The sequence below is a fragment of the Odontesthes bonariensis genome, chromosome 3 (assembly GCF_027942865.1).
Source record: "Odontesthes bonariensis isolate fOdoBon6 chromosome 3, fOdoBon6.hap1, whole genome shotgun sequence".
In the NCBI taxonomy this organism is placed as follows: Eukaryota; Metazoa; Chordata; class Actinopteri; order Atheriniformes; family Atherinopsidae; genus Odontesthes; species Odontesthes bonariensis.
Window position 1 is genome coordinate 20922395 of NC_134508.1, and position 10777 is coordinate 20933171.

Consider the following 10777-nt stretch of genomic DNA (forward strand, 5'->3'; position numbering starts at 1 on the left):
ATAAATGTTGGAATGGAAGAAAGGAAAAAAAAAAAGGCTGAGAAACGCTGACGATGGTGAAAATGATCGGCTGACTTGAGGCTTTTAGCTTTTGCATTGAGCAGACAGTGGCTTAGTGTATATGATCGGCCCGATGTTAACCACAACTGAAATTTAAACTTTTTTTTTTTTCACAGCTTCAGGCACGTTGGCTTTAACTAAACTCAAACCACCTATTTTAGGCTCTGAATGAATATTAGTTTTGTGTACAGTTTCAGTGTTTTGTCCCAACAGAACCCGGCGATCTATGGATTCTCAGTTTTAGTGGTTGTCTAGATGTGCGGAAACATTTTTATGAAATAAAGGGGGAAAAAAAGTAGCCTGTTTTCATAGTTTCAGATCAGCACGAGTGTGGGTCCTTACAGCCCCGAATAACTTCTCCATAGCTGAGCCAAAGAACCACTATTTCCTACTGTTATGCACTTTTCCCAGCTATAGTGGTGAGATGGAAAATTGAGGTCAGTCATCAACTTTGTACATGCAGGTTACTTCTCTTTGCTGACATTAAATCCTTTTAGATGTTAAATTTTACCACGTCTCTACTTAGTTTTGTGGAACTCTTTAAAGAGGTGATGTAAACATCTGTTTTGTTTCAATTGGGGAAGTTAAGCTCCGAGGTGGAGATGAAATCGTTTGCCAGAATTAGCTTTGATGTACTTGGCTGTGCACGATTTGAGAGAATTCACTTTTAAGTAGCCACAAAGCACTGATTATCTCGTAACTTTAATTCTAACATGGCAGCGTAATCTAAAACTACTGTAATAAATCAGATTATCTGGCCTTAAAGTGAACGTTCGATCACATCAGGACAGAAGAGGTTTGATAAATGTCCCAGAATCTGAACAATTGCTCCTTTTAGTCTGATTAAAAATGTTTGTTGACCTGAATGTCCCAAAAAAAAGTGAAACCATGTTTTGACCAATGACCTTTCTTCACTGTGTGTTGAGACTTCTCCAGTTGGCATTTATGTGAAGTAGATTTTTGCTCTTGTGCCTTTGGCTTTACGTTTTTCTTTGTGAACATTTGCAAGTCTTTGTAAAAAAAAAAATTAATGCTGTGTGAAATACTTTTTTTTTTTTTTTTTTTTTTTAATGGTCTGATCTTTGATTACACCAAGAACCCATTATTAGTCAACACATCTGGCCCGAAGTAGTTGCTGTTCTTGACTTGAGGTTCATAGTCGAGGAGCAGAAAGTCATCACACCGGTTTTTCGTTTTTTCCTCTCAATTTATGCACAAAAGATCAAAGTTCTAATATTGGGGAGAAAATCTACTGATTATCTGTGTAATACAGCAGACAGTAATGTGTTTTTAGACCTGATGCATGTGGTACCAAAGCAGTTAGTTCCAAATAAAAACGCCTACTTCAGTTCATGTTCTTATTCTGAAAGCTACCCCCAGCTTGGTGGCTTTTCTCCTTCGGAGCACTTTGTTACCCGGGGTATTGCTGATCTTAACCAAGCCACTCTTGTCTAATATTGCTACAAATAACTGCAGAGCATTTTTAAATGTATCATATGTAATTATACATTTGCGTAATTTGATCTTAAACTACTGTAAGTTTTGTACTGTGTCTATTCCAAATAAAAATACTTGACCAGCTTGTCTTTCCTATATCTACATAACAGATTGATGAGCTTCACCCATTAATGTTTTGTAAAGATTCTTTTATTTCCTTTTTCAGGTGTACAGCATGTTCATATTTTGCTTTACATGGGCTTTGGAGGAGCTCTCGGAGCACCAGCCTATAAGAATGGAAGAGAAAAAATAAAAATAAAAAAATCAGTACATGTCTCATTGCAGGCATCTGCACTTATATACACACACATGATCATATAAAGCAAGCCTTCTGTTTTTATTTGCATTTGTTCCTGCTGTGGCCAGTCAGCTCTGTTAAAATGCATAAATCAGGTGCAGTATTGAAAGGACTTTGTAAGGCTACTCTGACAAGACGTGATTGCCAACAGTTTGTTTCGGACAGTACTCACAGCCGGCCTGAATCTGGGTGGTGGGGTGCGGTCCTTCCTGGCCTCACGGGAGCGGTTCCTCACCACCTTACTGTGGATGGCACAACTGACACAGTAGTGCAGCTTCACGTAGAGCTTGGGAAGAGCATACGCTGCAGAGTGGAGAATCAAGCAGATTAAAACAAAATACTGAGATGCAGAGACAAAAGATGATCCATAACAGAGGAGAGAACAGTCACTTGAGCCTCGAAGCTTCAGTCAGAAGCATCTTAATATTAAGTACCAGGTAGTCATGATGGGTATTTAATATTCTTAAGTACTTAAATATTCTTAAGATTAAAACTTTTATAACATCTTGCTTGTACAGTGACAATTTTCAAACACTATCCCATGTCATTATCAGTCCATTAACAAGAAAATCCACTCACAGTCAAAGACGCTGGCCTCTGAGATGTCTCTCACAGCTGCTGCCTCCACAATGTTCCTGATGACAAACTTCTTGATAGCCTTGTCCTTGGGAACACAACGGGCACAGTTAGTGCAGCGGATGGGCTGCACATGCCCACGGCCCTTCTTGGCACGACCGTTATTTCTCCTTTTCTTGGTCTGCAAAACAGTAGCCGCAGTTAGAAAAAGATTCATCAAAGCCTAACAACTGCAGTTGGTATGTGCTACTAATATATATATATATATATATATATATATATTTTTACGCCATAGCAGGAACAACCTTTGTCCCAACATATACAATCAGTTCTACTTAAAGAATATTCAGTTAACTTGTGTTCTTGGGCAGCTGCAGGTGTTAAGAAAACTGTCGCGATTTTATACTATGTGATTTTCACTGACTTATGTGTATTGAGCTGTCCTTTACACCTCAACCAATGGTTTCAATTACAGTACATAGGCCAGAAGAACATTTCGTTTCATATTTGTCTGGTAAAAGAAAAGTATTCAAAAGGCAATGTGTCAGTATTTTAAAAAACAACAACATAAAATCGCGATTCATTATACCTTTAAGGTCTCTAATACGATACATTAATTACAAAAAAAACAGATTGTACGATCAATTCAATTCGCAGCCGATGACGATGTGCGTGGTACGGCTGCCGTGTCTTTAGCCGAAAGCCATATCAAAGCATATGAAAAGGTACGTACTTTACCTGTTATTGGGGTTTTTTTCTCACTAAAGAACTTTAAATAATCACGACACACGCATAACCGTTCAATGTCTCACCGCACGTTAGCAGCGACATTATCCTAAGCTAGCTCACGGAACACATGCATGAAATGGCTAGCATGCTAACAGTTAGCCTTAGGCCCAAATTCATTTTTCGACAATTCAGGTGCAATTTAAAATATGCTCTCTACACTGTTTTTAAGTTGTATGTTTATCACACCAAAAATGATGCACACTGTGTCTCAGCATTCGAGTATAATATCATTTTATTCTGTTTTCGCTGATCGGCCGCCAGTGACACACACTCACCATGTTGCACGGGAAGCTGGAAAGAGGACCGGAAGAGGTTGTACGGTGAGAAGAAATGCAGTCCGCCCCGCCCTCTGAATGTTTTCATCATGTAGAAGAGGTTCGTAAATTATATTTTTCTATTTTCAAATTCCAAATGTATTCTATACACCTCGTTGGAAATAAAAACAAATACAACATTATTTTTCTTTGAAAAAACAATAAAAATCTCGCGGAGTGATATGTGTTTACACAGAGCTTTAGGAGTCAGCGATGTTTTACAATTATCTAAAAAACGCACTATCAGCTTTGAATAAAAATAAAACGATTATTAGTCTTTGTGTATGCGTGTGTTCTTCCTAGACACAGAGTAGCATCAAAAAGTAAAGATAGTATAAAGTTTACCAGAGTAAGTGTATCTAGTTTGACACCCATCATTTGCAAAGCGCTAGATCACTTCATCACACTATCAGAGCTTCTTTCCTCATTAAACCAGTAATTATTCTGTTCTATCATGCCTTTATGACGCTAGAAAAAGACAGATAAGTTCTCTCTAATAACATATCTGTATTTTTACCTCATACAACAACAAAAAACAAAAGACAATGAAAGATTGTTTGAACTATCAGTGAGGCATTAAGAAATCTGCTAAAACATTCAAATACCTGTGAAAAAACATCCAGTTCCATAAGTTTAGAGCATCTTTTCAGGGTAAGAGTTTGGTGATAAGAGAAGCTCTCTAAAATGTGGTATTTCTTCTACTCTTGCATATAAAGCTCAGCTGTTTAATTATACTTGCTTCAAAGGACTGGCAGTAGTATTGTAATATCTGCTGCCAATTAGGATGTGCAAATTTATGAGGGTTGAGTCCACAAGGAGTCAGTTTCAAGAAAAGAAATAACAGACTGTACTTCTTGAGGAAACTTGGGTCTTTCGGTGTTGCATATTTTCTACAAGTCTGTGGTGGAGGGTTCAGTCTGATCTGCAGCCATCTGTTTTGGCAGCAACATCACAGCTTGTTACTCAAAGAACCTCAAGAAACTGAGAAAGAAATCCTCTGCAACATAATGGACAACACTGCCCAACCTTTACAGAACACTGGGATGGCACAACAGATTGTGTTCATTCAGAGGCTTCTTCAGCTCAGCTGCAACAGATAACAGTCCAGGAGATCTTCAGGAATTCATTTAATTTTAATTTCACTTAATTTACACTATGTACAAAATAAGACGTGCCTGGATGCTGATGTGGGATTTTATTCTTCACATATACATTTGGTATTGATGAAATCATCTTCTCATTGTTTTTCTAACCCCAAAAGAGGATTCTATCTCAATGTACAATTTATAAACAATAAAACTGCTTAAAAAAAAGCATGGCTGCTTTATATGCTCAACATACAGTATGCTTTTCTTTGTAGGCCAGATGTTACATGCAGCTTTTGTTCAGTGTGTTGGAATTAGCAGAAAGCTTCAGACTTTGATGCCATTTCAGCTTGTCGGGCAAATGTTGTTGTTGTTTTTTTCACATCATAAAGACTGCATTTACCTTTGCCTCAGATCCAGTAATATTCTGATACCAATTCCTTCTGTGTTTGTACACCTCTCATGGTATTCTCATAATAATTTACTCAGTTATAGTTCACATGATAATTTGAGGTGTAAATGAAGTAATGCTGTTATTCCACAGCTGTTCTTTCTGTCAAATACAACAGACCTTAAGTGCAAATTCTGCAATGCAAGTTAATGAATCTATGAAGTCTTAGCTCCTAACATTGATCCAGGACCAACAGAAGTTGATACTAGCACAGCATACACTATGAATGCTGGACTAAGTTTACAAAGTAACTGTTTTCTGCATTTTCACAACACCTAAAGACTTATAAAAGCACGTGCAACAATTAAATAAACATAAAGAACAAAGTCATTTAAAAAAGTTTATTTAAATAATTATGTGCCTTGTTCTCATTTCTTCTTGCTCTTCTTATCTTTAGATTTCTTTTTGCTGGGCTTCTGTGCATTGGCTTTTTTGTAGAGGTAGAGTCCCACCAAGCCGAGCAGAGTGGGCACCAGCGCCAAACACACGAGGGGGAGCACATCGTTGACCATTTTCTGCCACTGCGTCTGCTGTGACAAAGAAATCACCTCCACCTCGAACTCAAGAGTGGCATCGCCTGAGACAGACCGAGGACACATGGATTGTTTTGTGGGGTAGTTCACTCATATGTGCAACACGAGGTGAAAGGGTTATGTGTTCAGTAGGTAAAGCCTATATATTATTATACCTGCGTGGAAGGATTTGCATTTGTTATTTGGCCTCTTGTTTATGAAGACGTTTTCTAAAAAAATGTCACTCATCTACACATAAGTTATGTCTAACTGAACAGATGTAAGAAATATTAAAATAGCAAAATATATATAAAAACAATATTTAGTAAACAGAAGGTTTGTAATGAAATGTGTCATGCTGTAATCAATGCACAAAAAAGGTAACTGTAGTTGTAGGACCAAAACAGGGTTAATTAGATTCAACACTAGTAATATTTTGACAGTTTTTTTAAAAACATGTATCAGAAAAATGGATACTGACATTATAAACACATGTGATGTTGTCTTAGCAATAACACCCAGGACTGTGTTATAGTATCTGTGTAATTATGCAGTTTTTCAAATATCTATTCAACTGACGTCCCTCATAGCATGCTCTGATTTGTGCACGTGTGCTGTGTACCTGGAATTGTAGGAGGGTAACCTTTTTTTCCGTATGCAAGGTGAGACGGAATAGTGGCTTTGATTTTTTGCCTTGAATGAAAAAACAAAACAATTTACACACTAAGGTAGGATTTTTTTTCACATTTCATTAAAAAAAAACATTTAAACTGATTTGTAACTACATGCTTGTATATCAGTTGCCAAGCTCTTTCACCCCGGTGGACCTTTTCTTATTCAACTTACCCTTCGCACACGCCCACCAAGCTTTGCTCCAGACCTGATAAGAAAGTCACACAGAGACAGTCAATCAGCAAAGCCAACGCAATCCCTGCTTTGCACAGGTTTCACCAAGTTTCCCAAAATACAGCCTGCACAAACTTGCTAACTTACCGGGAATAACCGTCCTCTTTCCCAGCTCGACAACAAGCGGATCCCGGGATAGCGATGTGTCGATCACCTTTCCATCCATCAGTTTACCCTGTTCAAGAAACCATTCAACAAGAGGTCGTGCATGTGAAAAAGGATTTTCTATTTTGATAAATGTACTTTCCTCTCCAGTTACATGAAAACTAATTATTTTATGAAAGAAGACCATAATCTCCTGTCTAACTTTCCACTTTTTTCCCCCTACATTTATTACACAAATTCAACAAAAATGTCAGTGAGCTTTAGAGGTGTGGCTAAGCAAGCTTACTTATTTTTGGGTAAAACTAAGACAACCTCATATTTATTTTTCCATTTATATTTATAAGCTAAACTGACCAACTGCTGACTTCAGTTTTATGTTTAGCTGAAATGAATTTAGTAAAATAGTAACTGCTGGCATCTGATAATATAAGCCTCAGCGCTCAAAGAAACTCATCCAGAGCTGTGCCCTTAAGAATTTCTCATTCAGCATAAATAGTTACCTCATCATTGTTGATGTTTGTTGGTTTTCACAAAAAGTCGATCTGAAAACAGTTAATTATCAACAAGAAAGCACTCAGAGCATAGTTCAACCCTTACTGGACCCTTAAGTGTACCATCCCTGTTTTATTAAAGGGAAGGTACACTGCAGCACTCTAGTTGTGGACCTCCTAAACACCCCAAAACACTCAATTATGGTAAGAATTCAAGGCACCATAAAGACTTTTCGACTCAACGAATTTTCAACTGTGTCCAATTCAAAGGAATTCAAAGAATCTCAATATCCTCCATTTTTAATATTTAAAACGAATTTTTAAAAAATATGTGTATATATATATATATATTAAATTCGTTTTGTATATATATATATACAAAAATCCTCTGGGAAATGTTCAGCTACGGGGTCTATAACAGTAACACAATGAACAAACTGGTGTTAACTGTTCAAATGTTAAGTATACCCCAATGTGACATTATACATTTTGTTGACCCACAGCCTCAGGTCACACAAAAGTCACACATACCAATCTCCACTCTGATCAGTGTGTGAGGACTCGCTATGTACGAGAGCTGACAACTTTAGCCACCCGCTGTGTTGCTGCCCCACTGACAGAGCTGACAGAGCTGTAACTGCTGACGTGTTGCACCGCCCCATTACTCCATAGTAAAAGCACACTCGATCGGACTCCACATAAAGCCACATCGACCATGCAAACACACACTAAACCGCAATCTGTCCATCAGAAATCCTCTCTATCAGCGGCTGAGCCTTTTCATTTTTCACACTGAGCCGCTGTGTGGAGATGCAGCGGGCTCCACATGGTTCATGCAGACTGTGCCACATAGACAACAACTGCGCTCGTCATCAGCTGGGCAGCTCCCTGCCTTTGTTTGTAAAAGAAAAAGAAGGAAATAAAAAAATCCCCCACACACAGGAGAGTGGATCGTATTGTGTCAATATCAGATGGACCGAGTGTGACTCTGACTTACCGTGTAGTGGATTTGCAGCGTGTCCCCCAAACTGGAGAGTACGGAGCAAGTTTCAGGCTTCACCTAAAGTCAAGAGTTCACAACTCTGAGGCAGTTATCTTTCACTTGGTGTTGCATTACACAGGTTTTGTTGCTGCAATGTGACTGTGTTATAGTGTAGTATGCGTCCAACTCACCAATGTCTCCACCTGCAGCTCCTCCGCTGTGTTTTCGTCTACCTGCGCGAGTCCACACGCGAAAGCTGCGAGCAGGAGTAGAAAAACGCGTGCCTCCATTGTGAACTTCTGGGAAAGAGCTCCCATCCAGTAATGTCCGTGTAGGCTTCTTCTACAGAATGCAGAGCGCACACCGAGAGAGCCGATCGAGCTGCGTCGTCCGTCGACCCCTGCGTCCAATATGGCTCAGCAGCAGGTATTGCTGATGTGTTGCAATACTGTAGCGATAAGCACTAGCAGTCCGTGGACGTTGTCCCAACACCTGGTTTTTTGTTAAGAGCCCGCCTCAAACATTCCGCCAGCAGCATCCCATCAGCTGCCGTGGGTGGGGAGCGGAAGCGGCGCTGTGCAGAGGCGCTGGGGGGGTGGCGGTGCTGTGCTCCGCCTCTGCTCCTGCTCTGATGCTCCAGCTCCAGCATGCAGACACCCCCCCCCCCCAAATACAGGCTGCTGCAGAGATGCCACGTCGCTGGTAGTGTTTCTCTTGCCCCCTGATCTGGACTGCAGAAGTGTGAATGAAAGATGGGTGATTATTTCCTATTCAGAATTCCAGGCTCAAATGATCTACAGTTTGGCAACATAAGCAACCCACTTACAGTCATTGTGATTGTATTTAAATATGAACAAACTCCCTGTTTATTGTTTTTAAAAAGAAAAATAGGAAAGAAGGTTGGGTTGAACGGTTGCATAATAGTGAAAAAGTCTCTTTGTAAACGCTGAATATTTGTGTACTTAGACTGCAGTTAATGGACAAGTTTCCTTCACACATGCTCCACCTCTACACTAACTTTCATAAGATGTCATGTACCGGAGATGATTGTGCAAAGAAGAATGTTGCACAAAGTGCAAAACAAAATGGACAATACCTGCACACAACATAGTCATTGAGCAACAGTGTCTTCAGTCTGAAGCTTCTTCAGCTCTGCTGCAATAAAGAAGTCAGTTCAGTAACAGCCTAGCACAGTCACTCTTGACTATTTATTCTCCTTAACATGGATATTTTTAATTTGTTCTGCAGCAATATTTTCCCTTTGGCAATAAATAAAGCAGTTTTGAACAGAATGAAAATCAACCAGCCTGACAGATAGATGAGCAAATGGTAGTATTTCATTATCATAAAGCCCTCAAGACCAATATCAAGTCATCACATTTTACATTATCTTCAGCTTCTGTTGTGCTTACATGGTGTAGTTTCCTTAATACATTTTAACTCTAAGCTCTCACGAAAGTCTAGCTCAAAACCAAAATGAAACTGTGTATCAAATATCCATAGATGTTGATCAGTTACATTCAACAACATGATTATGATAGGTTTAAAAAACTGCTGATGAATTGAAGGCCCATTTCCTTCACCCGTGACTCACTGTCACGACTTATTCTTAGTCAAATGTATGAGCGCTCTTGTCAGGCGGAAATCCCCAGTATTTTGTTACAGGGTCACAAAATGTTAGCAAGTCAGCCATTAAGACAAACCAATATCACTTAAAGCTAGTGTGAGTTTTGCAAATGTAAGGCGTCCGTTAAACACAAAACAACTTGAGCAAGAATCCAGACAAAGTCTGACAAACACCAGGATTTTATTGCTTAAACGCACACACAGCCCCCTCCATTCCTGCAAAATCTGGTCAGAAATATGTTAGTGTCAGAGTCACACAAGTCAAATAGCTAAATCCTTTTTTTTTTTCCAGAATCCCAAACCTGTGGAAGGAAGTAATCAAGGAATTAAGGTTATGTTTGCTAAAGGAGTCAGTTTGTTTTGTGTTCCCAAGTAAATTACTCCCATTTCTCCCAGTAAGGCTATCAAAACTAACTGTATTAAAAACCTGTATTTGTCCCAATAATTGTTTTCCCCAGTGGAATATCGTGGAAAGATCACCAGTACAGACTGCAGAATCTGTGGAACACGCTCATGTGTTAGACAAAGGGGAGCAAGTTCAGCATTAAGTCCTGGTGCTAACTAAAGCAAATATCTGCATCCTGTGTTTCAGGCCATTTGGCATGAAAGGTTGGAGGACCATATTGCATGTTCATCCATGTATTCACACCATATTGCATATTTATTTAATTTACAATTTCTCTTCAGGGATTAATATAGTGTTATTTGATATAATGTCATGTCAAGCCAGAGCCTTAATAATGATCAGTGCTGTGATTTACCAAAGCAAATGTGTGTGTTTAATAGAAACCAACAAGATGAATAAATTAACAGATCATTAATTAGTTGTTTTTTATCAAAACAAGTGTCTGAGTCAGCAGGCTGTCTGAAAACACTCATAGTGCAACAATGAAATGAAATGAAACTGATGACTCATTGCAAACGGAAGACAAAGTCTGCTTCGTCCCTCAGATCACAGAGCAAGATAAATGTAAAAGCAGTCATCCGTTTCCATCAACTCATTCAGTGTTTGCAACTAAATACGGCTTGGTAATAGACTGTCATTGTTAACAGCTGGTAAAAACAATCCAGTATGATCTGATCTG

At 39.0% G+C, this 10777-nt stretch overlaps 2 protein-coding genes across 2 annotated transcripts; both read right to left on the minus strand.

Annotated features, from left to right (window-relative positions):
• Positions 1-1689: 1689 nt before the first annotated feature.
• LOC142377117 (small ribosomal subunit protein eS26) lies at positions 1690-3550 on the minus strand. Its single transcript, XM_075460924.1, has 4 exons — positions 3496-3550; positions 2435-2612; positions 2028-2158; positions 1690-1784 (listed from the first exon to the last, which is right to left on the minus strand). The coding sequence occupies exons 1-4, from the start codon at positions 3496-3498 to the stop codon at positions 1749-1751; spliced, it is 348 nt and encodes a 115-aa protein (XP_075317039.1). The 5' UTR covers positions 3499-3550; the 3' UTR covers positions 1690-1748.
• Positions 3551-5397: 1847 nt separating this feature from the next.
• On the minus strand, positions 5398-8646 carry fkbp11 (FKBP prolyl isomerase 11). Its single transcript, XM_075462116.1, has 6 exons — positions 8258-8646; positions 8082-8144; positions 6576-6663; positions 6429-6462; positions 6205-6275; positions 5398-5647 (listed from the first exon to the last, which is right to left on the minus strand). Exons 1-6 carry the CDS (start codon positions 8381-8383, stop codon positions 5439-5441), a joined length of 591 nt encoding a protein of 196 aa, XP_075318231.1. The 5' UTR covers positions 8384-8646; the 3' UTR covers positions 5398-5438.
• Between the last annotated feature and the right edge of the window lie 2131 nt (positions 8647-10777).